The sequence below is a fragment of the Symphodus melops genome (genome assembly GCF_947650265.1).
Source record: "Symphodus melops genome assembly, chromosome: 8".
Lineage (NCBI taxonomy): Eukaryota > Metazoa > Chordata > Actinopteri > Labriformes > Labridae > Symphodus > Symphodus melops.
Window position 1 is genome coordinate 15461473 of NC_136698.1, and position 25234 is coordinate 15486706.

Consider the following 25234-nt stretch of genomic DNA (forward strand, 5'->3'; position numbering starts at 1 on the left):
TGAGTAGACCGTAATATTCACAAGTATATGGAGTAAACCCACATCTCTTTTGAGTTATTTTATACCAAGTAGAGGTTCAGCTTTAATCACGTAGCAGAGATCAGTTTGCGCCAGTATGAACAACACATGGGTCCTAAAACTGGCATGCTTATATGAAATGCTCATACTGATTAAAGTTGATGATTACCCTTGTGTGTGTGTGTGATGAGGGGGGGAAAAAGTCAGCAGCAAGAGGTAAACTGGACAATGGGCCAATACTAAATTGAGTTTTTCCTTGTTGTAATGGGGATTTTGATGTTACTGATATGAACTGTGTTGTAAAGAAAATGTATTTATTTAGATGAAGGCAAATAAACTCTGAGCTCATATTGGAAAACTGATATTTAAACCACAGAACAAGCCGCGTATAAATGCTGACAGCTCGAACAAACAAGTTAAAAAAACGTTTTAAAGACTAACTTGTTCATATAGACATTAATCAGCAAACAATCACACTGATCACCTTGTAAAAAAAAAAGACAAAGCTGACCTTCGACATTTACTTGCTGCACCTATATGTTCATACACACAAACCTAAATATGATTATGCATTGGTAGAATAGTATAACAATAATAACACCCCATAGACATGTTGTATACCTTTAACAATTACCCTTGTAAAACTATGAACACAAAGTAAAGACCACTTTAAAAAATGGAAAACAATTGAGGTTAAAAAAGCTAATGTGAGCCATACATTAGTCCAACTTTGTTTTCCAATACAAAGTATTTAAAAAGTAAAACTATAGTTCAAAGGAATCAATATAAACCCTAAGCCCTTTTCATGTCTTTTGAGGATAATCCAGTATCACACACAAGGTACAAGAAGCAGAGATCCGTAACAGAGACTCTCTCTTTAGACAAGCACTCACAATACTGGAGTCTTCATTTCTGCACCATAAATACAAAAAGATACATTTATTCTCTTCTGAATAAAAGATACCATGTTAACCTTTGGGGATGATGAATGCATTTGGCTCCTTTATACTCCAGTACTGAGGTCTGCACAGGCTCTCAGTCTTTCAGAGAAAATACAGTACATTAAAATACTGTTGGTTTTATTAAGCGCTGAATGGTTTAACTATATACCATCCAGACCCCTCAGGTCTTCTGGGACAGGTCTGCTATCTGTCCCCAGTCTGAACCAAACAAGGAGATGCAGCATTCAGTTTCTGTGTTCTGTATATCTGGAACAAACACGCAGGTCTGCTGAAACCCTCTGTCTTTTAAATCAAGGTTGACAACTCACCCGTTTACTATTTCTATTAATAACATTGCTATGGATAATAACTAATTTTAGGCATTTTCCTATTTATCTAATTCAACATATTTTCAGATTAAATCTAATTGTCTAATTGTGGAATTAATCTGATTGTTAGAACTTTAAAATGTTATATTCTGATGTTTCTGTTTCCTTTCATCTTGATGCTTTTTAAGTCACTTTGAGTTGCCTTGTTGCTGAAATGTGCTATAGAAATGCATTTGCCTTGCCTTATTTGATGCACTGGGTTTTTTTTTTGCACTTTGGTCTGTGCTCTCCACAGGTTTCATAGCTGCCTACAGCTCAGGTGCTGGGAGTCAGAAATGTTCTTCTCAACCTACATGAATGATTCATGAATCCTGGATCCCTTGTTTTTTCCATGGATGAAAACAGAGATGTGCAGGGTACGTTATTAGTTGAGGCCTGTTATGAAATGCCCTCATTTCAAATAGACATCAATTACTTCAAATAATTGAATGACCGTCGTTTCAACCATGGCCTACATTGTCACATTGCAGCCTAACCCCACTGTGTTAACAGAATCTTAAAAGAAGACACCACTCTACATTTCTATGAAGACGTCCTCGACAGAAACCTTTAAAACACAAGTGGAGTTGGTCTCTCTGCTGTGTGTGCAACATTGTCAGTGTGTATGCTGCTGTATGTTGAAGGGAAAGAGAGATGGCAGCCTGCCACAGTGAACTCAATGACCAAACCCCCCTCCAGCTCCCTGAGCAACACTGAGGCCAGCTTTGGGATGGGAGCCAGTAGCAGCATAGCGAGGCTAAAGCACAGTTCAGCCAGCCAACTGGAACACAGTCGCTATGTAGATTTCTGGGGTCTTTCACAGTGTGTCAAATTACAGGCAGGCCTGTCTTCTCTGGTGCCTTGTAGGAGCATCTTCTGCCCATGCTGCCATGCCAGGGTATTTTCTGGATGCATCTTTCTGTGCAAAGCATGGACTGTTAGTAACATACAGGACATAAATGAGGATCCCATAAGAAACAAGAAACTCAACATTAACACTCCTGCAGAAACCCTCTTAAACTATATGTATTGTTGACTTGGGCTTTTCCTTTTTTTGCTGAGCATTTCTGAGAGTGTACAATATGGTTTACTCTCAGGAGATGCAATACAAACTGAGGAGATCAGAAGGATCCAAATATTTCTATTAGATTCCTTGGTTTTTGTACACATAAGGAGTGACAGCTTTTGAATGGAGGCTGTGCAAACAAATGGAAAGAAACTGGTGCCATCTACAGGACATCCTCTTTACTACACACATTCAATACATAGAAACTATTTAAAAATGTCTATAGTTTTTATAGAACGGCTCACAAAGTGTTGATGTGTCAGTTCTTTCAAAATCCTAAAAATCCCAAAAAGTAAAAAAAGTATTTTGCAAACGAAAAAAAAAAAAATCTTGATTTTTGATCTTCTAAAAATATGTTGTTGCATATCCAGTAAAAGATTGTTTTCAATGCCAAAAAATGTTCTCCATAGCAAAATTTAATTTTAAACCGCTATATTTACTATGAGAATATAGCATTAATACAAAGACATGGAATTTAAACCAGAAATGATATTGTCTTTGATGCAGCAACAGAGTCAGAAATTCAGCGTAAATTCTGGAAAATAATGGACAGCAACAAGTTGTTCAGAATTTCACAAATAAGGATTTTAAGAATTTTATTGAAACAAAGATCAATTTCAGTCCCAGTCCCTTATGGTTTTCAAAAAGCGTGCTTTGGGTTTTTAGCGCCAACATTTCAAGACACTTCTCCAAAGCCCTCTTTGCTTTTACAGCAGCTGTATATAGTCAGAAAAGGAAAAAAAAACCTTTACAACAGGTCATTTTGGCACTTTCAACTCATAACAACAAAACTCCTGCTGGCATGTTGTTACTTTCGAACACTTCCTGATGAATTCATTCACAATGGAATTTGACTGTAATAGAGATGTAATACAGTAACCATGGTCAAGAATATGTGTAGAAAACAAGAAACATGAAGAGCAGTGAAAACTGTTTTTTCTTCTTGTTTAACAGGACCAGGCCATGGCTAGTGTTGATTCTGTATGAAGACTTTCCCCTTAATGCTACTCGCCCAGACATCTTCAAATCCCAGTTCCAGCATCAGTCCAGACCCAGCAGCAACAATGTGATGGGTCTTGAACTACAAGCTTTGATGTAGTGTTTTTTTATTGGGAGATTGAAATAGTCTGAACACTGGCAAACACTTGTGCAAAGTTCTAGAAATCCAATCTTGGGAAAATGGCCGGCCTGATCCTTTATACAACAAAAAAAAACCAGTTTGAAATGGATGATAAATAATGACAAAACGCATAACAGAAAGTAGAGAATACTGTGACATGTTCCTTTGCCATCATTTGGTAGAGCGTTTTGATTCATCCCATCCGGTAAGCACTTTGGTATACATGCTGGTCAGACCCATGGCGGACTGATTTCATACTGTTTCAGGTGAACTGGGTGCTTCCTTGAATTTTGAGATCCTTGGGAAGTTTTTTTTTTCTCAAGTATAGATACAAAGACTGTTCATTGTAACACATTCATAAAGCATGCACTCTGATGGACAAAGAGAAAGGTCACTGGACAAAATCCCAGGTAACAGCAAGATCAGGAGAAAAAGTGCTGATTTTTCATATTCACATAAAAAGGTCGATATAAGAAATGCATTCGCTGACGAAACTCGACTCGCTCGCTCGTCAGCTACAAGTTCTGAAACAGCATTTCTAATTTGTCGTCTTGACGCCTCGAAGAGAGGAGAGTTGATCAAGGAAATAGATTGAATGACTATCTGACATCACATTTGAAAAGGCAAAAACTGGTCTCAGGTGAGCCCTCCTTCTCTGATAGGCTCATCCTGGAAGAGGATCAAGGATGGCTTCATCTTAACAGTCGTCTCGATAGACCAGCGCGTGGACCGATGAGCAGACAAGACATTTGGTCTTTTTAAAAGACACTGTAAACACAATTTTAACATGACTCTGTTTACAATGATGGTAGCTTAAGAGATAACAGACCAGTAGCTCAACCTCATTTCTCAACATTTTTAAGAAGGAAAAAAAATGCCTGCAGATCAGCGCTTCCTGTCTGCTTCATCTTACAATTCAAGGATCTTCTGAAGCATGAAGATAGTTTTGAACAATTCTATTGCTACAAAAGCCATCATGACCTAAACTGTAAAGACAACCAATTAAGAGCAAAATGTAGCTCTTTGCTCATAAAATTTAATGAACTATAACAGAGGACCACTGCGGTAACCATTGAAGAGCACTGCAGCAGGCCACGACTGAGTGAGGGGACAGTGTTCAAAGTAAATCAACAGCTCAAGGGCGACTGGAGACTTTCTCACATGTCCGCTCAGTTAAGACATTCTCAACATGACTTTAGAAAAGAAAAGCCAGGCACAAAAATCTGGCTGTGTGCATTTCGAGGCATCATTTTGATTTGATCAATAGTAATAACTGCATCTCTTTAAAAGAGAAAAATAATCAACTCCAACAGATGGACAGTTAGATGGGCAAGGCAGCTTCTGAATAAAAATACTGACTGACATTCAAGAGGCGAGGACAGAAAAGAAGACTTTTAAGTACTGATATTGAGGAGTGTAAAACAGATCCAGTACCCCCACGTTAAGTGTCAAAAATAAATAAAAAGTTATTCAACGTCCAAATCACTGGATTCAGTAGTGGAGAAATTCACTTTTTTTTTTCTTTACTCAAAACAAATTGGTTGAATTTTTGACTAATAACTAAAAGCTCATCTCCCAAGAAAGTGGGAAAACTTCTATGTGTGAAACTAACAGACCTCTGAGCAACATTAGCAGGTTGGGCTGTCAGGAAAAACAAAACCAAACAATTTTTTTTTTTTTTTTTTTCCTCCTTTCATCAGTGCATTTGTAACTACACTGATGGACCTGTCCCACCTTTCAAAACGAAAGAAAAAAAAAAAAAAAAAAAAGAAAGAAAGAAGAAACAGATTGTGTCCTGCTCAGTCCTCACTAGAGCCTTTGGCCCCAATGAGGAAATACTCCCTTCATGGCATCTTTTCTTGAGAGCAATTTCTTTATAGCACAAGTGGAATCCACAGTTTTCCTTTATCTGTCTGGTTTCCAGAGATAACAGGGAAACAATGTGTAAGTTCTACCTCTAAAGTTACTGTAGATCATACTCGGCAATAAGTCTCTTTATATGTGCCAGTTTGTTGTGTAAATATTCACAGCGGTTCTTCTCTTGACTATAGTTTGGATTAGTCTGCAAGAGAAAAAGTACATAGTCACATTCTGATCATATGTTTCAGATTGTTCCATACAAAAGGGCTTTAGTGGGACTTCAACTTACCTTTTTGATTTTACGATACTCTTCAAGTATCTGATTGTGGATTGTCTTTAAAGAAAATGAAACAAAAGGAATATGGTTAAACGTGATAAACATGATGAAGCAGTAAAATTAAGCATGACTGTGTGTATGCTTGTTTACCTGGTACTTGTCTGTGCCCTGCTGAAGCTGTTTGAGCTCATTGTCGAGCACAGTAAACTGCCGGGTGATGCCTTCTATCCGAGCATGCAGATCCCTATACTCACTGTACTCGGTGTTGAAATCGTTTTTATACTTCTGACGCTGCTCCGGAGAGCCGATCACTGTGTACTTCCTTCGGAAGGATATGAGAGAAAATGTCAGTGAAAGGGAATAGAAATCCCAGAGTCGATATCAAAGACCTTCAAAGCTAGGACTGCTTGGTATAAGGAGGTTAGATTTATCATTTCTGATGCTTTCCAGGAAGTCGGGAAATCCAAGCGCTGACAGGTGTTGGCATTGTGAAGCAGATAGTTTGCTAAAATTGAAATCTTTAGTCCAGAATGGATTGATGGCTGCACTTGCATGAAGATATCAGTTTACTGAGGTAAATAAATTGTCTTCAGACTACAGTCGATGGGAGCCTGGATATCTTTACTGCTGATTGTGTCATTCTGCTTTCACACTAGATAATGACTTTTCTCTTGCCAAAGCCTGATGATAGGTGATAGATTTATACTACAAAACAGAAAACTAAACTTCTCTTACCAAAGTCCACTCCTATGTGTACATATTCTACATTTGTATGTAGAATCTTTAAATAGAGATCAATTCGGCATTACTATCACTATGTTTAATCTATTAGGACCGAAAACAGTTAAATACTCACGATAAATAGTCTGCCACCTCGGGTGTTGACAGGGAAATACTGGTATTGTTGCACATTCCGTTCAGGTCTGAAAAGGTCACAAGAGAGAAAAATAATCTTATCTCTAGCATGTTGGAAGTCTGTAAAGCTGCGAGAAGACAGGCAGCACCACAGACGAGATTAAAATTTTTTTAAAAATCTTTATGTTGTTTACATCTTTGATTTCCGATAAGTGTAATCCTTTGAAAGATGCCATCTGCTGACTTATTGAATACATGAAGCTGAACAGCAGGGGTCTCCATTCATTCAGTGAGTCACTTAATGGTCACATGACGCATAACCTACTCAATGTGATGACTAACTGCATCAGATGAGACATTTGTGGAGAAAAGTAGTACTTGGAGACCAAACACTGAGTGTAGTAAATTATACATTGTGTTTGTGTAGGTGTGTGTAATGTGTTCACCTGTGCTTTTGTGTGGAATACTGCTGCTGTTGAGGTTTCCTTGGCTCAACTCACAGGCTCTGTTAGGCTCAGGCACACACTCCTCACGACTCTTCTTCTCCTTCTCTTGCCCCCTTTCTTTCACCCGCTCCCTGTCTTTACTCTTCTCCTTGTCTTTGTGTTTTTTTGACTTCTTTCTTGATTTGTTGTTGAGGGATGAAGAAGTCTTGTCTGTAGGAGCGTCCGGGCCTGTGTGTCTGGGAGACCACATGCTGGATGCTGTGATTGTCGCTGGGCCCAACAACAGAGACGGAGGTTGGCTCAGCCTCTCTGACACGGCTGTTTCCTGAGAGTCACAGTCTCTCCCGTTGTGGCTGGAGTCATTACTGACGTCTGATAATGCTTCGAAAGGACGAGGGATGTCCAGCAAAGGCAGTTGCTGGGAGCTAGACATCATGCCCCCGTCGGACATAGAAACCACCACTCCGGCTTGTGCTCCACCTGGCTCTCCTCTACCGTTGGACGTGCTGAGCTTGCCATTAACCGGGGCTGTTGCAGCCTTGCTGGCGAGGTGTGATATCCTGGGCTTTTTGTTCGCAAGAGGGTCAATGAAGTCAGCGGCAGGCCGTTTCTGAAGGAAAAATAGCAGCATTAGACCCAGAACAGATATGATTTCAATCCACCTTTGAGTGAGCAAGAGGAAAAAGTCCAGGTCAGGTCAGAGCAAACATTAATGGTCTGAGCAGTGGAGGACAAAGGGGGTGAGAAGGAAGTTAAAGCAGACAGACACTAAGAAGGGAGAAAGAATAGCAGAGGAAGAATGTCCTCTGTAACACCGGGACTATGATTACTGCTGTCTTTTCACAATAAAAGGAGTAATATTACAGATGAGTCCTGTTTGACCCAGCCTACATTCATGTCTTTGGGTGTGGTCGAACCAGTGACTGTGTGTTGTCCGGAATTCTTCAGGGTTGATTTTTCTGTTTAGGCCATTCGACACTCTTCAGACTACAGCTTTTCTGTTTATGCAAGTCACTCATTTGTTTTCAGTCTCCAGGTCATGCCTTATTGAGAGGACACGTAGTGGATAAAGTCAGGAACAGGGTTGCGAGAGTAGGAGATGACGTGGTAACTGGCAGTTGAACTGGGCCTCCTCTTTGTGATACAGCACATGTACCCGAGACATTACGCCATTTCACTGCTAAGCTAAACCTGTGGCAGAGATCTGATCATCTAACCCAGAAAGAAAACTTTCCAGGAAAATTTATGAAAGTCTGTGGACCCTGATGATTTCATAACAAGGTGGCAAGTTGTAATGAAGACATGAAGAAACACGGCACTGATCTATCCTTCTCATACTTCCCCCCCCCCCCCCTCCGAGCATCACGACAGAGACCTGAGCTGGCAGCTCATGGCTGCTTGTATTTATTAGAATTCACATTATACCTGATTGTCAGGACACTGAATATCATCCCTGAGTTGTTCACGGTATATTTCTTTAATCACGCAGAGTGAGTGAGAGAGATTTAACTTTGTTTCTGCATTCCAGTGTAAAGGGAAACATTTTCTTACATCACCATAAACACTCGCAGAAGTGATTTCAGATTTATCCATCCAGATTTATCCGCTCGCGTCTGCCCTGTTTGCCTTGCAGCTCTCCCTGATCCGTCGGTCACCTATCTGATGTTTACACACAGCTTTACCTTTTATACCTATGAATCTAAAAAAGAGCCCTTTGGTACTGTTTGCTTGTGTTTACTGAGGGAGGGAGTGGAAAGTTAGGGGCAAATAGTAGGTGTCTGAGGTGAAGAGAACCTGAGAGGAAAGAGCTATTAATAAAACAAAGCAGCTTCTTCTCCTTCTACCTCATGGATGTGTAAACAGAGTTCAAAGTGACCTAAAAGTAAGCTGTAGCACAAGATATGAATGAATAAATAAAGCAATAAGAAGGGATCAGAGCTTCATTTGAAAATGTTGAAAAAACCCCAAAACAAAACAAAAAAAACAGGAAAATATACAGTTATAAAAATGTTTCAAGTCAGGAACCCGTATATTATAAATCATATGGATACCTTCTACAATTCTGAGATGTCATAGCGACAGATGAAGCAAAGTGACTGTCTAAGTGGAAGAGCAAAAGCAGAGTAAAGCAGTTGGGGACAGATCAAGGGGGAAACAGAAGCTCACCTGAGTTGGGGAGCTGCTGGCCAGCTCTTTGGGCGGGCTCTCTAACGGAGATGCGGAGCTTTTCTGAGCTTGGCTCTGTTTCCTAGGAGCACACACAAAACTGGATAAAATGTGGACATCATTTCGAAAAAGATTTGCTCAATTTAAAACCAGCACTACAAGAGCACTATCGAACCTACTCATGTGGTCAAAGAGTAGGTGAAAATGTATTCTCTACTGGATATACCTTCCACTGGAAGCATTGTTAAATGGTTTTACAAATATTTCAAACGCTAATGCCCTTGTGGAATTGATTTGAGGTGATTTACGCTCTGTGGAGTTGACATGGTACTGAAGCAAAAACAACAACATCATATCTGCACAGTTCTTCATGAGGACATTGAAAACAAAGTTCAACAGCAGATTTCTTTATGCTAAGAGAGTGGCTATGAGAACAGGGCAAATGAGGGCCTCCTCTACGAAGCAGCATTTTATCAAAGTCTTATGTCTTGTTTTTAGAAGACACATTTTCACAAGCAACTCGTTCCATTCAAAAAAACAAACAAAAAAACAAAAAACAACAACAGATTTTTAGAACGCAATCTCAAACGGAGAGATCTGGCTCTGGTTTAAACATTTATAAAACAAAAGAAGACACTGCAACCGACATGACATTATAATCATAGACTTAGAGGAACACTTTGCCCATGCTGTGATGCTGCTTCCACAGCTGACAACATTATCAAACGAGGGCATATGGGTACAGCAAGTCTTGTCAACACTCCACCCTCGTTCAATCAGAGGGTGTGTGTGTGTGTGTGTGTGTCTGGGGACAGTCGGATACGAGTTAGACCTCAGTCTGACAGATATGGCTGAACCTTGGACTCCTGCCATCTCACACACAGATCAGCATGTGCTGGAACACCGTTACATCATGTGCGTTCCAGTCGTGTTACTGTGCTGCTCCTGCGTGACTGACTGCGTTAGCTCCAAACTGTGGAGGAGCTGGGGAGGGGGAAGTGGTGCGAGGTGGGAGGCTGTGCTTGTTAGTCAGCTGATAAACTCACAAATGAAGCTTCAAGGACTGGAGTATTGAGACAAGAAGAAAAGAGTGCACGTATCTGTTCATCTTTACGAATTAACGTCAAAAATAAGAAGCAGTCGACCCGTTCAGTGTACACACTTAAACACAAACGCAGAACTGTCCACAAAAACCCAACCACTATGGAAGAAATGCAAACCTCACTCATCTGAAGTGAAACACCAAGACGCCTTTTTAAAAGTCCCAGTGACGATAACACAGACACATTCTCACGTCGAGCTAAATGTTTCAGGTAAGTGCGGCAGAATCTTTTGGTCTTTAAAACGGATCCTCTCTCTTTTTCTTTTTTTTTTTAAACAGAGTTGGTTGAACCAGACTTATCATAAATAAGAGCTATTCTCGAGTCCACTACATAAACACAAACTGAGACCGAGCGTTGCAGCCTGGTCTATTTTTAGCTAAGAGGGAGCTTGCTTTCCTTAGTGTCCCAGATCCTGAGAAACCAGATTTTTCCACGGGGGAGAAGGCCAGCAGCTCATGTTCTCAACAAATACAACACTTAATAATTTCTGTGTATTCCACTGAATGTTGTCTACTACATAGTCACATGACTTTAAGAGCAAAACAACGGCTCCTAGTAAGCCTGATATATCCAAATCATATCTCATGTACCACCATCATATGCATACATGTCTTTGCTTTGAAGATAGACGTGTCTACAATGTTTCTTCTTACATAGCAGAGCCATCATCCTGTGGCCTCACTCATGTCAGAGAGCCAAAAAACACAAAACAAGGAGTTTTGGAGTATCAAGCTTCCAGCTTACACAAAACACTGACTATAAGTCAGGAAAACCTAACACACTTGTAATGGACACTAGACAATGTAATGAAGGTAGAATGGGCATATCAATTACTAAAAAGATCTGTAATTCCATTCCTTCAGTATGTTACACAATCAGCCATAGTTGCTCAGATGGTATTGTGCGTCAGCTGATCAACCTCCCAACAAACACTGCAACCAACGCTAACTCACAACATCATCTGCTTTAAAGCATCATTAAAACTAAAAGCAACGGACCAAATCTAAAAAGAGAATGTGTTCACATTTATGCGGGTTAGCTCACATTAAAAGGCAAAAGGTCATCGAATTAAGCGCGATGTGAGTTAACGCACCGAAATAGGATTCTCTTGAGCAGCTGCTGGTCTCCTTCTGTGTAGCCTGGCCAGTCCTTCTGAATTTCCTTGTACAAAATGTCCTTCAATGTGAAGGTGTTGTCTTTCCCATTCAGATTCGCCACCTAGAAAATGAAAGACAGGCAAAGGTAAGCCTGTGTACCTCTGCAGTTACGAATATGAGAAAAGATCATTTCAGTGAGGGGTCAGTGAGAGTTAATATGAGTAAAAGCACTGAGATAATAAATGTGTGCGCGTGTTTCTTTGTGACCTGTTGCAGGTGCATATCCAAGGAGTCCTTGTCTAACGGTAAAAGGCCGTCTTTCTGCAGCCTCAGGATCAGCTCAGGTTTCTTATAAGGCTTGAGGGCCAACAGGTGTAGCAGGCGCTCTCTGAGTGGCCTGCTCTGAGCTGTGCCTTTCTTCCCGGTGCTGCTGGAGATGAGAACGGGCCGAGATGTCCTCCTTGACGGGGCGACGTCCGACTGGCCAGGTGCAGGTTTACGGATCTGAACCTTCTTACCTGTCGTGGAGGAGTTGTGGAAATGATGAATAAGAAATAGTTAGATGGGACCAGGGAGGGTGAACAGTCACAGAGGGAACTTCAGTGTTTGTTCTGGATTTAAGGAGGTGCTTCACTTCTAAATGGAATATATCACCATGGTAACTTATCCTGAACTTAACCTGCTGTGGAGCATAGGGAATACCGGTAACCCAAACCTTAAATGTCCCCTACTGACCAATTAGATCTCTTGTTTAAAAGAGGTCCATGACCTGATTGGGATAAAAGGAAGGGGGCAGAGACGCCCGAGAACACTTTATTTTCCCCCTTTGATCGTACATTAATTATACCAATGAAAGATATTCACAAGGCTTCTGTGTTTAACTTCTTATTTTACAAATACAGTTTGTAAGAATAAAACAATCTACTTGTGATGACAGGCGTGTTGGACATCGTGATACGTTTACACTGCCCCTTAAATGTGCAAGTGCTCATCCAAGCTCTGGGATAATTCATCAGGTTGATAACCAACTTGGCGATCTCTTTTGTTGGGGTGAGTGAAGCCAGTTAATCAAAACACTAAATAAAAAATAAAATAAAAATATTTCTTTACATTTGAGATATTTACAAGCTGTTGACTTTGACGAAGAAGACTAAGCACAGCATTATTCCTTTAAATGAATCAAGTTTGTCTTTTTGTGGATATAAATTGATGTAAACAATTTTTTTGTGTTGTAGTTCCACAACTTAAAGAAAGAGGAATGTTATCATGATTAGAAAAGTGTACAATTAGGTAGGTTCAGCTGCCTAATTAGGTGATTAACAGGCCAGTTGGTGTCCTATATATGGATGTTACAGTCCTCAAAGCGGACGACCCAGGTTCATGTCCAACCTGTGGCTCCCCCTGGGATTTCTGATGCTAATTCTGATGTCACTCACCACTCCCCCTCCAACATGTCCTACTCAATCCACTGTCCTATCGAAACAAAGGCAAACGCCTAGAAATACATCTGTATTAACTTTTGACCAATCTGAAGTGATGAACATAAACCACATGAGGAATTAAATACAACAATCTAACACTAAAAGCAAAGAGCTTGTAGCCAAGGAAAATAAAAAAGGACTCATCAGAAGACTTATTGGCTGGCAGCCAGAGCTTAAAAACAGAAAAGATCTGTAATCCAAGCAAGAAATATATTTCTGTCAACATCTTCCAACTCAGTGAGTGATAAAGGCTGAGAGAGCTTGCCGATGACTCACAGATGATGCTTCGTGCACTGATCTTTACCACAGCCACATTCACCCGAGCTCACCTTCCATTACAAACAACAGCTATTATCACCTCCTCCAACTCAGCCTCTCTCTTTGTTTTTGTTTTTTTCTTAAAGGTGATTCAGATTCAAATGATTCTTGTTTTGCCTCCTACTGTGACCGACACACTGTTCAGCAGCACAGCGCTCATGGAATAAACATTTTAGACTCATCATTAAACAGTGAACAGGCTTTCACTGGATTTATGACTGCGCAGGCAGGGCGGCACATTGCGTTTCATAGAACAGGTCAGACACCAAAACAAGACGTCTCAGAGTTGGTGAGTAATGCGAGGGGACAGTTACGCCTCTCTTTATTTAAATGGAGGGTCAGTGTGCAGTGGGAGCGAGGTGCTTTACATGTTTGACCACAGGGAAAGAGACCGCCATCAAATTCAATAAAGTCCTGGCTTCACAAGAGGAGGGCTCGCAGCGTGCTGGCCCTCTGCCAGCCCCACACTCAAAACAACCTATGAACCCATTCACATATGTGGAAAGGCCAACGCAAACTCGTGCTGGGTGCAGATACTCCCCCACTCCCCTCATGCTGTACTTCTAATAACTCTATGGTGTTAAAAGGGACACATCTGATTCCCCTCCCCCTCAGCGGTGTGTTCATACACGCCGTTACGATCGGTGGTCTGCACGTTTCTGTACCACGTGTCCTCACCTACGTATCTTGACCCAGGCTTGATGACGATAGCGCTCCTACTGCGAGTCTCCTCTTCAACTTGGGCCATGCTTTCCCTGGCCTTCTGGTAGGAGTCATCTGTGGCACAAACTGTAATCTTGTCATGGATCCCACCCAGACAATCCAGCTGAATGCTCCCTTCACTGCCAAACCAAAGAGAAGAGGGAGACAGGGAGTGAGAGGTAGACACAAAAACAAACACATCTCATTCTCCTCAGTTGAAGTTTAGAGGATTCTATCTGAAAGATGTGAAATTCTCAGGATTAACCTTTAATTTATCACCGTTTACAAGAACCCATCCCTTCACTGCATTCCTTCCCCAGATGAGATCCATCAAACACCCTGAGGGCACAGCCATTATTTTTTCAATTTCCATCCAACTGTGGGTTCCCACAGTACAACTTACTGCTGCATCAAATCCCATGCTTTCCTGATTCTCCGGCTCTCTTTGATTTGCCTCCACTTTGATGAGGATTTGGCAGAAAAGGGGACGGGCGCTGGCGTAGTCGGTGGAAGCTCAGTGCTGTCATACTGGTTTTATATTGGATTTCAAGGATGATTAGGATTCAATCAGAGATGAGGATGAACTCCACTTGACCCATTGGTTCAAAATAGTTTCAAAGAATGGGGTTCAAAACTTAACAGTCAAGAAGCAGAAGAGTCCAGTTTCTCATTTGGCTTTTTTTTTTTTTTTTTTTTTGATTTCCTCCTCTTTTAGCACAGACATCTGGTCCTACTCATTCGTTTAGTCAGCACATTCAGACATGTTGAGCCAGAGAAAAGTGTGCAGAATGGCTTTAAAGGCTTGATGCAGGACATCATAAGCCAGTCTTGTGTCATCGCGACTGTTTCTCCAGGAAAAAAGACAACTTTAAAAAGGCAATATAACACAGCCAGAGCTGACTGAAAACCAACTTTCATGCACTTATTGTCTGTATTACTTTTGAAGGAACTAAGCACACTATGTTAAATAAAGAGAGACAGGTTGGTTTGAGATTTTTCTAATGAGATTATTTTTGGGCTTTTTGTCTTTAGTTGATGGAGTCGCTGAAGATATTCAGGAAATGTGTGGAGAGAGATGAGTGGACCTTTGAGACGAGGAAACTGTGGAACTGGGCTTGGATCATAATGGACTCCATCACCTTTTCACACTCTCTATCATATTTGTATAATCAAGAATATACAAGTACATTATCTAACATTGTAATGCCACTAAAGCTGAAGCTTGGAGAGAAGTCCGGGTGTGTTCATCAGTTGTGACAATAAAGCATCCAACAGATTCAGGAGTTAAACAAACTTGATTGTTGTCCTGAGCTCTAAGTCTGTTGCTCTGAGTTTCCAAAGCGGACCCACAATATTCATTTCCTTCATTGGCCTTCCTGACTTTTTGTTTCTGAAAAAGAAGCATCGTTAGCATATTGGATTTAGAAAACTGTTTTTTTTTGTTCACCTTGTGATGTACTGCTGGATGCAGTCGAAGCTGCCCTGGGGGTTATCTCTGCCCACATTTGATAGGTAGAAAGTAAATGTTTGCAGTTCAGTGGAAGTTTCTGACCGCGGTATTGAAATTTTCTGTAAAAGAAAGAGAAGGAATAAAAGAAATTAATTGGAACAACAATATTTTTCTGAACAACTTTTTGTTACAGTTTATTTATTCTTTTTTTTTTTTGGGGGGGGGGGGGGGGGGTAGACAGCTGAAAAAGAGAGCTGGGAGGAGAGAGTGGGAGATGACATGCAGCAAAGGGCTGAGGTTGGACTAGGGAAGAGGACTTCTGTACATGAGGCGACCAACATAGGCTGTCCAGCGCCCCTAAAAGTTACAGTTTGGACCGTTTTACATGCTGTGATAAATGTGTTTTCTCCAGTACCAGTTCATTGTTCTACCTCATTTTGATACCTTTCTGACAAGCTGTAAAAAAAAGGAAGAATCTACTACCTATTTTCAGACTACATTTATTTTGGACTTCTTCCACTGCTGTATAGCTCGACTCAAACACCTGGCCATGACGAAGCAGAGCTGTGAAGATGCCACAGGCATTTTCCTGTGGACTTCAAATAACAATGGACACCTCACAAAATGCACCTTTGAATCTGCCAAATATCTTTTCTTTCCAGCATATTTAAACTAAACAAATCAATGCAGCACCAAGTGCTCCTCACTATTTCCAAACATGTGACTGGAGAATCCACAGGTAGATTACAATAACACGAGAACTATGCTTGGTAATTCGGCAGCGTCTGGCCTTCAGCACAGCTCTGCTCATTCTTTTCCAAGCCCAGAATAAACGTGGACCCAAACACTACAGGTGTTCATTTTAAAAAGGAGCATAGAGGGAGTGGAGTGAACCACTGTCAACATGTGCACCTGGCCTCAGCAAGCTACTGGACACTCTTTACATGGATGCAATTATTTCACAGTTTGGCTTTCCTCTTAAATAAATTAAAGACACACTACTGAGATTAGGCATTGGAGGAAAATAGGGAAGATTTTTGATACAGTGCAGAGAACTGGAGAGAGAAATGTGAACAAAAACAGTGGAAGCGCAGGGTGACACTCTGATACCACCTTTATGGAAAACATGTATTTCTTACACACACCTCAACTTTTAAGACCATGCTCAAAACTCACCTGTTTAAATTAGTTCTTAATACATAACTTTATTTCTTTTTTGTTTTTCGGTTTCATACTGTCTTTTGCTGTTTTTAACTGTATATTGTGTGATTTTCATATGTAAAGTGCCTTTGAGCATTTGTAAAAGCACATTATTAATAATAATAATAATAATAATAATAATAATAATAATAATAGGGACAATGCAATTTAACATAGTTTCAATACAAAGCATGAAAATGATGTGCTGCATAAAAAAAAAAAATATAGCTATTGCTTCTGTCCAACTCGTGTGCCCTGTTGGGCCTTTGGCTAAACGGACAGAGTGAAAAATGTACAACATCTGACCACATTAAATCCAGAACGCCATCTGAGGATAGGTTAAAATGCGTAGTTCTCGCATTAGAACGCCTTGTCAACAGTGAATCTGTTGGATATATTCTGAAGAGAGAAACACCTGAAGCTCATGTGAGGACTTTTTAACAGATTATAAAAACAGACTGTGATTAAAGCATCACTGTGTAGGACTGTGCACGATTAGATCAACTTAGAAAGTACCTTTTTTTTTTTTTTTTTTTAAGGTGGAACGTCTTAAAGCAACAGTATGTTGCTTTAAGACTGACTTGTCTTTGTGAAAAGACAAACAGCAGAAGCATTGAACATTTCTATACAGTTATGTTTAATGTCTGAATCTGCTGCAGATGAAGTACTTCATGCTTCAGCAAAAGTTTTTGTTGACGGACACATTCGTCTGTTAAAAGAAAGTAGTCATTCACTCGCTACAACTGCCTACACTTCGAGGACTAAAACAGCTAATTAGAAAGTGACACCTCTTATCTAACGGGGTGAGTTCCAATGGTTGTTTGAGGCTTTCCCCTGTTCAGCACTTATTTTTTTACAGAGCACTCATTTACGTTCTAACACACGTGATGTGCGTCACACTGAGCAAGAGCAACAATAAATAGCTGTAGTTACCATTCGATTATTATTACAGGTCCTTCAGACCAGTTCCTCGACTAGACCAGAGTCTCAGTCTGTGACTCACGGCCTCCTTCGTCAGTACGTCGGACTGAAAGTGGTCAGACTGTGTGCAGCTTAGCTCTGTTTACCAAAGGTCCTGACACGTGTGAAGGCTGCGGGTGGCTAACTATAAATACACACACACTGTCCTTTATTTGCCCTACTTGAAGACCTGTGCTCTCATTTACTCATAATATTCCATTCAGGTATAACACACTTTGACTTTGTGTGAAAAGGCCTTCTGAAAACTGACCTGCTTCCCAGTAACAACATACATGTTCTGAATATGACACCCTTCACCAGGTTCTTGATTGTGTTTGAAGCAAAGTTAAAGCTTCTGAGGTCAACCAAGCAGCGACATCCACATGTAAAACGTGAAGCCAACATGCGAGCAAAACAAATCAAGTCCACCTGCGGCCGAGTCCTAAAGTGACAGAGACAGCATTATAAAAAAGATGAATGCCAACAATGCTTACATTGTTCTTAGCTTTTTCCTGCAGAGGAGGTGTGTTAGACCGAGTGATGAGAAATAATAACAATCATTTTAAGTAACCTGGTTGTAACATAAATACAGTAAATACAGGGGCGGCAGTAGCTCAGTCTGTAGGGACTTGGGTTGGGAACCGGAGGGTCGCCGGTTCAAGTCCTGGCACGGACCAAGTCCGGAAACTGGTCTGGTAATTGGAGAGGTGCCAGTCCATTTCCTGAGCACTGCCGAGGTGCCCCTGAGCAAGGCACCGAACCCCAAAACTGCTCTGGAGCGCTCGCTGTGGGCAGCCCCCTCACTCTGAGACCTCTCCATTAATGCATGTCACTAAAACCCTGTTTGTGCATGAGTGTGTATCTCGGCCTGTGTGTGTTAGACAGAGTGTAAACCGAATTTCCCCTCGTGGGATTAATAAAGTGTAAATTATTATTATTATAATACCGCTTACTCTCCAACATGAAATATAGCAAGCACATAGCATTTACCTACAGATTTTGTCCTGTCTAAAAAAAAAAACAGTTAACTTAAGACCTCAATCAGCATTAAAGACCTCCTTTATCCTGAACTGAGCTCCACTGTTGGGTGGCAGCATTACAAAGTAACAGTATACAGTATATAGTCCTGTCAACTCCCCAATTTACGTATAACACCTCTGTTCTGTTCTCTGTCCTTTAGTACATTTTACATGCACAGGTAGGCGTTACACACGAGTAATAGTCCTGTTTTGAAGAGAAGCTTATAAACTGCTGCAACCAGTAGCAACAGGAGAGTCGTTTTAGGTAGCCGAGCCATAACAACATTAGATAGATTTTTTTTTTTTTTTTTTATATCTGCTGCAAAATGTTCAGAAAAGGAAACAAAGCAGAGAACAAGTCATGTCTCAGTCAAACAAGCTTGACATAAAAAGAAGAGTCTCATAGGGTGGCTATTTAATATATGTGATGTTTGCATTTGGGAGGAGGATCAACAATCACACAAGCTGCACCATTGGATGGTGTTGCTAATCATCCCATCAAATTCACAGGCGGAATGAACTCATTACTGCAGGAACGAGAGGAGAAAGGTCAGTGTGTGAATCCAGAGCTGACTAAGAGGCAGAGAAAACCACAGAGGGCAGTGGACTCAGTTGACTCACTGACTCACATTGTAGAGGATGAAAGAGTGAGGGGGGGGAAGCTGACAGTCCAGTTTAACAAACTTGTTGAAACCCTGATTTTCATCTATAACAGAGCTCGGTTTGAAAACAAAGTGTCTCATCTGTAAGAGGAAAAGCGACTCTCCCCGTCTATTCTGTGCACACCAACTACACGAGACTAAGCTGTGTTCAAATTCTTCAAGATAACAATGTTACATTTGCTTACAACAGCCTCTGTTAAAGTCTTTATTTAGCTTCGAGTGCACGAGCCAGCTGTTGTCACACAATCGAGACAAAGCCGAACAGCACATCTAAAGTCAAGTAGAGGTTACGTAAAACAGGATAAAGGGCAGGGACAAACAAACAGCATATCTCTACGAGTAATCATAATGCCCTTTTCTAAAGGGTGGAAGCAGGTAGTCCCAAACACCCCTCCTTGTTTTGCATGCAGCGTGCCCTAACTTCTCATTCTGCATAGCATCTAGCAAACAATGCTTCTTTTCAGGCTGGGGTTTGTTGGGACAGACCGACCCCCACGCACTGTGTAGCTCTCTACACAAGGCCAGAGGAGAGGGAGGGACAGAGAGAGAGAGAGAGAGAGAGAGAGCGAGAGATAGGTAAGGAGCAAAAACAGAGGAGACACTACACAAGCGAGCGAATGCAAGCTTCACAGCACGTGCATAGATTTGTCTGAATCTGCATTTGCTTTCGGAGGTTAAAACCCCCCCCAAAAAAACAAAAAAAAAACATCTCACATTTTACTCATTCAATTCTTCCTCTTCATACAAGATGAATGAATATGATGAATGGAAAAAGAAGATCTCATCTCAACAGCCAGGCCATCTGCTCTGCAATTTAGCCACTTTCACACTCCTGACTAACGTTCAGATCTCCACACCAACAGCTTTTCCTCCTCCATGGTAAAGTGAAACACAAGCGTTACTTTACAACTTCAACAGTCTAAAACATAGGTACAGTACATGACTCGTAAAACTAACTAACAGGACTCTAATGACTTACATCTGTGTACCACATACACTTTGAACCAGTTGATTGCTCTTTTTGTATCACATCACAATAAATTAGCAAAATTTAGCAAAGTCCATTTAGAAGAGAAGTGCTGCTGATGAAGTCAGCATTGATATCGTGGATCGTTGATGAACATTCAAGTGGAAGAGTAGGAAAACTGAAGAGAAGATGTTATGGATGAATTTGGGGAAAGAAAACCACGAATGGTGATTTGTAAACACTGGAAATAGGAATTCTTGGAAGTCTAGATGACATACCGTAAATTCCGGACTATTGAGCGCACCTGGATATAAGCCGCACCGGCTAAAAATAGGTAAAAAAATGTATTTGTACATATATAAGCCGCACTTGATTATAAGCCGCAGGTGTCCACGTTATAACAAGAGCTATTTACACAGAAAGACGTGACACAAAGACATTTTTTTAACTTTTAATGAAATACGTACTACTGGTAACATCCGCAAATATGAAGCCTACTGTAAATCCTTTATCAAACAGTGTCTGTAACGCGGCTGATGAAAAAGATTACCGTAATATATTTCACAGGAAAAAGTCCATCCATTGACTGCCTCAGAATGACTTCATTACTCACTTCCTCAGTCTCTTTTTCGTTGTCGCTGTCAGTGTCAACTTTACGTGCAGCAGCTCTATTTCCTTCTTTGACAGCCAGGTCGATCGCCTTTAACTTGAAAGCTGCATCATATGTATTTCTCCGTGTGTTTTCCATGATGAGGGTGCGTGCATAAAGCGCAAAATGACTGATATTAAGATCCGATGTGACGAAGTCAAATGTTTTTGCGGCACAAGCTCATTGTCCCACAAGAAAAATCCATAAATAAGCCGCATCGTTTTAAAAGCCGCAGTGTTAAAAACCGCGACAAAAAGTAGCGGCTTATAGTCCGAAATTTACGGTAATCACTTTCTATGAGAATAAAGACGACGTACAAAAATGACATCAACAAAAGTGAATTCTTTCAGACACAATGAATGTCAAAGCAGCGTCTGAGGCTGCTGCTGCAGTGGAAATAGATCTCAGAGCTTGGAAAGCTTTCAGTGGATTTCCCTGAGTAACACAACTGGCCTTAAAAAAGACTTTAACAACAAGCTGTGTGTATGCGTGTATTACCATGCAGCATGGACAGGACCAACTGATGTGTTGGTGCAGCTGTCATTTATTCTATTCTCATTTGGCCATCGTTTAAAATCATTGGCACGTTAATATTTCAGTGCTGAATCACATAACAGGAACAGCTGCATGTGTGATCTCCTCTTTTTAAGAGTTTTTAAACGTTCTAACAATCAAACTTGTCGTATGACTCTGAAGAGTTTAGGTCTTCACAAGGATGCACGAGAGAGGAAAGTAAAGTTGTAATGCTGACATTTAATGTAAGAGCTCTTTATTTAATGTCTTCTTCTACATTGAACGGTCACATCCAAGCCTTATTTCTAGATCAGTTGCTAATGTGGGCTGCAGCATTATGACATTTGATAATTGAAACCAAGTGACAAACTCTTGACAAGACAAGGGGATGGTTGCAGAGTCGTCAGTAGAGCCAGCTGCCACATGCCATGCCTGAGCATGACAGCAGAATTATGTTCGATGGAACAAAGCCACTTCACAAAGAGTTGTGGTTTGTGTCCATGACAGGCCGTCTTTTTTCATCTCTAATGCCACGCAGGCTGTGCTGTTTGTCCCTGTGACCTCTGCCCCAACCCAAAACACAGGCAGTGAAAAGGAATTTAGCTTAAAACACGACTGACTGACAATTTAACAGCAACAGAGAGCGTCCTTTTGTGTGATCCATTTCCACAGAGAAAATCATCAGTGTGGCGTCTGCTTTTCAATTCACACAGTGAACAGCCACTTTAAAAAGGTTGAAAATCTATTCTCCTGCGAGGTAAGCTTTGTTCAGGGACCCAGTACACATCAGCTGCCTGTAGCAGGAGTGTCAGGTAAACATTCCCCTAATCAGGTCACAGTGACAGGAGTGTGATTCTGATCTGCATCCTGATCAAGCAATGCTGACAGACGACATGACACATAGCATTAAAAAAAAAAAAAAAAAAAAAAAAAAAAAAAAGTGAAGGAAAGGTACGACAGCATCTTTCCTGCGTCTCCCTACTGCAGTCCCTTTGAGACATCACACACACACAGACACACACAGACATCATCTGGGGGAAAAAAACTGTTAGGTTGCAGCTGGCACCATTGTTGGCATAATCACATGTTTTGTGAGAAAGCTAATGAGTGTGCGCACGTGTGTCTGTGTGCGTGTGAGTGAGAGAATGTTCCTCAGTTGGTGTTTAAGATGAGAAATGAAAACTATAAAAGGTGAGTTTTTGTGTATGAGGTTATAAGAAAATAATTTGGATATTGACAAAATATAACAATATATTTTGAAATAAATCACATCTTTCTGTTATTTCTGAAAACGTAAAGAAGAATCATACACAGCAGTCATGGGGAAGAGTAAGGAGAAAATGGTGAGAAATATGTTCTTACCCCTTGGTTTCCATTAAACCTGATCAATGGACACGATGACAGCACCTATAAAAAGACAAAAAAACAGAGTTGTAAAATTAATCACATTTCAGTTTTGATTTCAGATCAATCTCCAGACTACATTGTTTGAGTTCCATTAATAAATGGATTTATTGTTTATTTTCATTAACCTTCTTTGGGCTCTTGACATGTGGGAAAAAACACTATGTTCTTCACTATATCTCTGAAGAGCTGAGTGCTGCAACATCACTTTAGAAATGTTAACAGGTTAAACTCAATCTGATTTATGAATTGACCAAGGAAAGTTCTTCTATCCTTTTTTTAACAACTGGAGAGCAGATCAGGCTTTATGACTATTTATTAAGCTTCTGTATGAACACATTTTTACACAGGCTGGGAACGACACACACACACACACACAATTACACACATTAGCCATGAACAAACCACGAACATTTCAGTTTCTGCTCAAAGCTGCGAGACAGATTAATGCTTCAAATCTGGACAAACTCAATTCAAATCATGAAGATGTTTCTACAGTTTAATTAGATTTTCAATTTCACCATAGCTCTACCAAATCAGGTGTCTGAAAATCGGAGGCCTTCAATGCAAAGTGAACACATTGTGTTTCCACTATAAGTTCAATCATATTTTTGTTGTTGACATAAACTTAGCCTAAAAAGGGAAAAAAACAGAAATCACAGTTTATAAAGAGTGTGTTGTTGTCCACCCAGCTAGGCAGCAATCACCTAGTAGCTGGAGCTTGACGCTGACATTTTTAGAATATTTCCAACATAACAGCTCCAAATAAGGCTCAGATCATCAGGTCATCTTATGAGGGAGAAAGGCAGCCATTCAGTGTGATTAAACGTTAAAACTGTCTTATATTGAAATGATCTGTTTATCAATCAGTAGATTTCCTATTTTTAGAAAAGTCGGGTAACAGTCCAAGGATATATGACTACATGTTCCTGATTTGGGTCGATATGCTGTTTTTTGCTCATGTGATACCAAATGTGAGGTTTGTGGCTTAAAGACAGGTGACTGGCCAAACAGGAATTTGGTCATGCTTTAATATGTAGGTTAATCCTGTGTGAGAACACTCCCAGCACATCTGACACGAATTAGCAAGACAAGATCAACTATTTCACCTAATGAAAGATAAATGCAGAGTAATAGCATCCAGCATGTAAGAGCAGTTTTGAAAATGCAGGAAAAGAGGTAGACCTGGGACAGGTTTTCAACTCTGCTTTAAGCTGTTTCACTATCAGACCCAGGAGTCCTGGGGTTACGCTCTGTTAGTCTCAGTTAAAGAGGGACAATAAAAAGACATAATGCTATCTTCTTCTGAGCAATGGGTCAACAGAGAGACAAGTAATGTGTTCTTATTAAACACAGGTGATGAGCTGTAGGAGGTCAAGTGAATCTGAGGGGTTTAATTATAAAGCATTCAGACAACAAATCAGTTTGGAGTCCCACGCTGTAATAGAACAAACCAGCTCCCTGTCTCTCTCAAATGCTGTGGGAGCTGCAACGTGAAAACAGTAAGCAACTTACGGAGAGCACAACCCAAAACAAAGTGTCCTCAAAAAGTCTATTGAAACATCCTTCAAAAGTGGGATTTTCCTCTGATGTCACAAACGTCAAACTGAAAATAATTCAAAACATTTGACAAGGAAATTCCAGCAACAAAAAGGGAAACATTGTGAGATATGAGATAAATAATTAGAGATTGGACACTATTGGAGGGAAGTTCCACCTCTGTGCTGCTTTAAAGGGATACTTCACCCAAAAAGCGTCATATTGCATCACATGAAGAAAACTTCCAGGCAAAGAAAAACATATTTTTTCTCATCTCAGGGCAAAATGAGGGCTGGATTCACGACCATTCAACACTACTACCATGTTTCTAATGATACACAGCTTCATGCAAATGGGTGAAGTATCCCTTTAATGGCTCAATTGGGAAGAGAGGAGTTTACTTTAATCTTTTTCAACTTTCAAATGCAGAGTTTAAATCTTAATGTCAGGTGAATGTTTATATTTTGCACTTCATAGAAATCTAAACCAGGTCAATACTACAGTGGCTGACAGGGGAAACTGATCTGTACCAGCCAAAATTACGTATATCAGGGAAAACGTACAGAAACTTCAGAAATCATATTTAAAAGCAGATGCAAGTGTAAACAAAAACAAATGCAATCACTGAAAAGTGCAGCAAACAAAAGAAACGTGCTGCAAAAAGCCAAAACACCTGCATTAATAAGAAAACAGTGTCATGACACGATCCAAAAGGAATTTATCAAGAAAAAATCTGCAAATCTAGGAGTTTCAAAGGGACTCCAGCCAGGACTTTGTGTGAGACGGCTGAGCAGGCCTACTGTAGAGGAAGGCCTGGAATGTACGCAGCTAAAACTAACACTGACTGGAGGGCTAACTGGGCTCTGTAGCTAGCCCACCCCTCTTTACTCAACAACAGTCATTTAGGCTGACCCACGAGACAAGATAAATCAAGTTTGACAATAGAGAGAAAAATAGCGCAGTGGTTTTGCTGGGTTTAGCTCCAAGACATTCCATGGCTGCACTCGCCAAACCCACGCTCGGGTCTCTGGACTCTATCATACGCAGGAGAAG

General features: G+C 40.6%; 1 protein-coding gene across 1 annotated transcript in view; it reads right to left on the minus strand.

Moving 5' to 3' along the window:
* Window positions 1-2953: 2953 nt before the first annotated feature.
* ell (elongation factor RNA polymerase II) overlaps window positions 2954-25234 on the minus strand; it is a 34310-nt gene continuing 12029 nt past the window's right edge. Inside the window, exons 2-12 of the mRNA XM_079350862.1 lie at window positions 22601-22645; window positions 15266-15387; window positions 13795-13958; window positions 11585-11835; window positions 11314-11438; window positions 9118-9199; window positions 6952-7561; window positions 6507-6573; window positions 5801-5972; window positions 5663-5707; window positions 2954-5575 (exon numbers count right to left, since the gene is read on the minus strand). Of these exons, the coding sequence (XP_079206988.1) occupies window positions 5477-5575; window positions 5663-5707; window positions 5801-5972; window positions 6507-6573; window positions 6952-7561; window positions 9118-9199; window positions 11314-11438; window positions 11585-11835; window positions 13795-13958; window positions 15266-15387; window positions 22601-22645 (1782 nt within the window). The 3' untranslated portion in view covers window positions 2954-5476. The remainder of the gene's footprint in view (window positions 5576-5662; window positions 5708-5800; window positions 5973-6506; window positions 6574-6951; window positions 7562-9117; window positions 9200-11313; window positions 11439-11584; window positions 11836-13794; window positions 13959-15265; window positions 15388-22600; window positions 22646-25234) is intronic.